Source organism: Haplochromis burtoni, unplaced genomic scaffold, assembly GCF_018398535.1.
Source record: "Haplochromis burtoni strain Fernald_Lab_line unplaced genomic scaffold, NCSU_Asbu1 Contig_3823, whole genome shotgun sequence".
In the NCBI taxonomy this organism is placed as follows: Eukaryota; Metazoa; Chordata; class Actinopteri; order Cichliformes; family Cichlidae; genus Haplochromis; species Haplochromis burtoni.
In genome coordinates, this window is record NW_024586184.1 from 1 (window position 1) to 5562 (window position 5562).

The 5562-nt window shown below is 37.5% G+C and overlaps 1 protein-coding gene across 1 annotated transcript; it reads right to left on the minus strand.

Annotated features, from left to right (window-relative positions):
• Window positions 1–14: 14 nt before the first annotated feature.
• Window positions 15–4318, minus strand: LOC102298231 (CD276 antigen; the record flags this gene model as incomplete). The annotated part of the gene is made up of 6 exons (XM_042217928.1): window positions 3959–4318; window positions 3657–3746; window positions 1504–1821; window positions 547–834; window positions 259–347; window positions 15–162 (listed from the first exon to the last, which is right to left on the minus strand). Coding segments are annotated over exons 2-6 (913 nt in total), but the record flags the coding sequence as incomplete, so codon positions are not given.
• Between the last annotated feature and the right edge of the window lie 1244 nt (window positions 4319–5562).

Here is a 5562-nt window from a genome sequence, read left to right on the forward strand (position 1 = left end):
AGAATTAAAATGGCTTGAATTAAATTTTGGACTTTCTAAGTAAAGTTTGGTCAGATTACGGGGGCTCATTGCAACATCTGTGCCTGTCTGTACCTGCAACTCCATTGATCCTGTTTCCACTGTAGGCAGCACACTCATTGGCACTGAGCAGCTCTGGTGCATCTAAAATGTTGCATTATTAATTCAACACATCAACACAACAGATCCCCAAATTTCAGAAGTAGATACCCTTCCTGATATCTGTTTGTTTGTCTTTACCTTACTGTTAAATTTATTGCAGCATATCGGTATCAGGCCTAAGATTACCGCAATCATGATGACGCCTGCCACCATGGCTTTAGCGATGCCTGTAGCAAACACACACAAACACGCACATACACAAATGAAAAGTGTTGATTTTACTTATTTAATAATCAATATAAATAACTATAAATAACTATTATATGTATTTTGTTAATAAAAAATTCTGAAGATTTTTGCAGAACATTTTTTTATTTGGTTGGTAAGAGTCTGACTGACTGACCACAAATCTTAAAACACACTTACCTTCTTTCAGGTTGCGGTTTGACAAAATGGCTGTTTTGTTGTTGCTGCGAGTGCTGACAGTGCAGCTGTAGGTCATATCAGTGAAGTCATGTTTGGTGTCAGGGAATATGACAGAACTCTTAATGTTATAAAGTTCTCTGTTCGGTCCACTCTGCTGGACTATGGTTGTGCTCCTGAAGACGGTTTGACGGCTGGTGGACCAGGTGAGCAGAGGTTCGGGGTAGATCCCCTCAGAGCTGCAGGTGATCCTGTTTTCTGCCTTCTCAATGTTGACCTCACGGACTGGAGCTGTCATAAAAAATATACTTTATGAATTATTCACTCTAAAAAAATTATTTTGTCTTGAAATGTTTTTTATTTGAGCAACAGGTGAGTGTGTTTCCTTCTCGCTGAATGTCAACTTCATAGACTGGAGCTGCAGAAAAAAAACAGGACGACAGAAGACCAGGAAGACAACTTATTTTTATGGGTTCTTTTATAGCATTTTTCAAGTAAGGAGAGTGAAAAAGCTGAAAAAAGAAATATATTAAAGTGTTACTAGTGCTTGATTTTTATAAGCTAAATGATGTATTTTCATCATTTTCATCCTATGATCTTTTTGTTCATTAAAGCAACTGTTTCACCAAAGAATGATTTATTCTAGTGCTTTCCTTTTTTCTTTTAAAGTTTTGGACTGCACTTCTGTGCACGTCTTTTACCTGCAGATACATCTAGATTTTACCAACTTGAATAAATAACTCTACAACCTTAAATTCTATTCACACTCAGTGTCTACATGCACCCAATACATGTTTTTTTTTTAATTATATGTAAACTAGAATTACTTCTGCAAAACATCTGAATACAAGTAGAAACCTTTTTGACATACACTTGGAAAAAAGGATAAAGACTTAAAAACTATGGTTATACCAACTGAAACTATTACTTTCTTGAGTAAATGCATTGTGTGTCTCATACCATCCATTTTTAAAGCGATAAATGATTCTTTGGTTCCTCTCCTGGTGATGGCCTGGCACTTGTATCTCCCTTCATCCTGAACCTTCACCCTTGTCAGCTGCAGTGAGGCGTTTCCTGAGGAGAGCTGGTCGCGGAACAGTGACGTCCTGCCGCTGAAGCGCTGGTTCTGCACTACAAGCTGGTCATGGCCATCATAGAACGAATGAACAAAAAGGTTTCCTGCTGATTGCTGGAACCAGTGGATGATAACATCATTGCCTCTCTCAGAGCTGCACGGCAGCATGCACGTCTCCATGAAAATGCAGGACACTTCAGTATCTGCAACAACATGATCAAGACAGTAGTATTTTCAACTCAAATCATTTTTAGATGCCTCTGGGTGCAAATTGGGGCTGTTAAGTAAGTAAGTGTATATGTGAAATTAAAAAAATGCATGTATAGAATGAAAAGTCAAATCTAGTAGTCCCCCAGAAATAATGTAATCCTTCTGCCACCACCAAACAACTCTGAGCAGACAGGAATACAACGACATGGAAATCAGCCTATGCCAAGTCGAAAGATGTCAATTCCTGATTTGATCATTTCTTATTTATACAACTCACGGATGGGGGACTCTTTAAACAAACTGAAATTTTTATTGATGAAATTTATATTGCTACAGTTACTTAACATGATCAAACTTTGTCCTTCACTGTTTCTGCATGAATCATTCAGGAAGATCTTGACAGCAATTCACTTAAAAACAGTTCGTTTTTAACCTCATAGGACCTCCTTGCGTCCACATTTGTGGACATCACATTTTGGGTTGTCTAGACCAAAATACTAAATTTTACTCTACAGAGGCCTGATATCTACTTACGAGGACATTATACTGCCTCTGCTCTATTAACATTTAAAGTTAATGTCCTCATATGTGGATCTCATTTTTCTCAGAAACAAAAATCAGGTAAAAGAAAAAAATCACGTAATTATTTGTTTTTACATTCATCAGAGAAATTAAAAATGCATGCCATGAAAGAGTTTGGGACTTAGGAGGCTGATGCTATTTAATTTTTTCCACCAGTAAAAACCGTGTATCTGAATTAAATGTCCAACACTGTGGAAATACAAAACCAAGCTGGTTGCTTGAATAATAATAATGGATTGGATTTATATAGCGCTTTTCAAGGCACCCAAAGCACTTTACAATTCCACTATTCATTCACTCTCACATTCACACACTGGTGGAGGCAGCTACAGTTGTAGCCACAGCTGCCCTGGGGCAGACTGACAGAAGCCAGGCTGCCATATTGTGCCATCGGCCCCTCTGGCCAACACCAGTAGGCGGTAGGTGAAGTGTCTTGCCCAAGGACACAACGACCAGGACAGAGAGCCCGGGGATTGAACCAGCAACCTTTCGTTTACAGATACGCTTCTCAACCCCCTGAGCCACGGTCGCCCCAATGAATGTAAACACAATGCTGTTGGTGTCTGATATAGCTGAAAGATGTGTCATTCTGGTAGCAACATTACATACTCCACATTTCCCCACACAGAAAACAAAAGTATGTGACAGCTGGAATGCATGCTGGCATCCATATTTTTCATGTGATGCCATCGTTAAACTTTACACTAACACAGTGAATGAACAGGAACTCACTCTTTGTAGCAAACCACCATTCAAAAAATATTATCTTTAGTGCTTAAAATTTAGTTACATGTGTCTAAAATGATGCACAAGAAATCCACAAGAAATATTCAACATCGCTTGTCCAATATACTCACTATCCCTCCTCTACATGTTCCCAGACCATCTCAGACTTAACTCTTTAATGTCGTTTCAACATAAGCACCTGATGTACCCTTTTCTTATCTTGTTGATCCGGGTCACTGTACAAATATCTCTGAAATTTCTGCCATCAAAGTTTATGGAATGGAACATAACAGAAGACTGGATTTCTAGACAAAAATACTGGATAAGCAAAAAAAAAACCCTCTTTTAGACATACAATCTATTTAAACTTTCCAAGAAGCACAAACAACATATTTATACATTTCTTATTGTAATTCTAAATGCTCGTCAAATTTTTGGTATGTTTGTTTTTTCTTTGTATAAAAACCATCATGAACCTAAACACACCTGTTTTAATGAAGGTCACAACAGCTTCACTCACCTCCGTTCGCTATAGTCCACAGAAAAGCCAGAACAACACACTTGATCCCGATTATCCTGCTCAGTTCCATATTCCTGCTGCTGAATCAAACTTCATAACAGAAGAAAAAAGAAGTTTCTCTTAGAACATGTAGTTTTGGCGTTCTAGATTTCTGCCTCCACGCCCTCAGAATGAACTGTTTCTCTTTAGCCTGCCATATTGTTTCCTGGTATGTTTAGATCCATTCATAATAACTACCATGATAATGGTTAGTTATAATGGTTAGAATAAGGTATTATGCATATGTACGCATAAGATAACACCTCACTCAACTCCTTTTATCCACCGACAGTTCAGGATGGTCAAAAACACGATGGACTTGATCCCAGTCATTAGCTCGTTCAGTTCTAGTTGCCTCCCTGTTACTTCATCAGTGTTTGAAAAAAGAACCAACATGTTACTGGCTCATAACAAAACTCATCGAGCTTGTTTGTTTGCTTGTGACGCTGTCAAGTGTCTTCAAACTATGACTCAGGGAAGTGTTTGAAATAGCTAGGTGTGGTAAGAAGAAAAGAATGACTTGTCAATCATCAACTTTTCACAGGAAGAGTCATTCTCTGAAATGCTACCAAACCTTTTACTGCGTCTTTCTTTATTTTAGCTGCTCTCACAATCCAGGATTCAAGTGCAACTGTCCTCCCCTCACACATGCGCACACGCTAAACACTAAAAACATTGATTTCATTTATACAAAAAAAAGGTAGGACTCCCGAGTGCCTGTGATTACTGATCCAGCATAGGTTACTTTGTAGATAAACCTTTTCAGTGCATTCAAATCACAAGTGCAGATCACATTATGTTAATCAATAAATATCATTTTTCATAAACCAGCATGAGCAACAGTGCAAGAGAATCATGTCATGCTTTTTGTAGTTTTTTAGTAAATCGATTCACAACTGCACACCAAAATCACGTATAATATTCAATCACCAGCCACTCTGATAAGTACACCTATTCAACTGCTCATGAATGCAAATATCTTATCAGCCAATCATATGGCAGCAAATCAATGCATTTAGGCACATAGACATGGCCATCACAACCTGCTAAAGTTCAAACTGAGAATCAGAATTGGGAGGAAAGAGATGATTTAGGTGACTGAATGTGCAAAAAAATAACATTTACTTATTGCTAAAATACAAAATTCATATATTTATTCTTTCATTTTATTACTCAAGTTTAAGAGTGCTTGAGGTTTGTATGTGAGCTAAACTGCTGGGTGTTGTAGCAAACTTTCAACCAGAAGATGTCACTAAAAATATACAACATCTATTAAAAGACAGTTTAAAGTTTAGCTGCTCAGGATCAAACTCCATCAAGGAGTTTTGCAGGTACTCGCAGAAGAACCTTTAAAATTCACTGATGTGAAGGCAGAAGGACAGTGAGTAGTTCTATCATCTGCCATCAACCCTGCAGGTTGGGGAGACCGGCTAGATGGGACTCGGATTTTTGTTTTAAAACGTGAAAAAAAGAAAATTTAAAATTTCTGCTGCTTTAGTTAAACTTAACTGTGACAAACACTTTATTTTATTTTATTTAATACACATTACAAATAATCTCCATCTCTTGTTTTTGTTGTGCTGACTACTTTTTTCTGTAAGAAAGACTCGGTCACATGATAATTTTGAAACAGTGAGATGATGCTGCAGATTCAGTTAATTTCAGTGAATTAAATTACTGAGGTGAAGTAAGTCTCTGCAGTTTTTTCCAGTGATACTGACAGACCAAACAGTTCATGACAAAATAAATTACACACATCTCTAAATCTATCTTCTTCATACTATTTTTTCATGAGCACTGTTTGTTCATAATACAAGACTCCACAGAAAAGTCAGAAAAATGCATTTGATCTCAGTCATTATGCTGC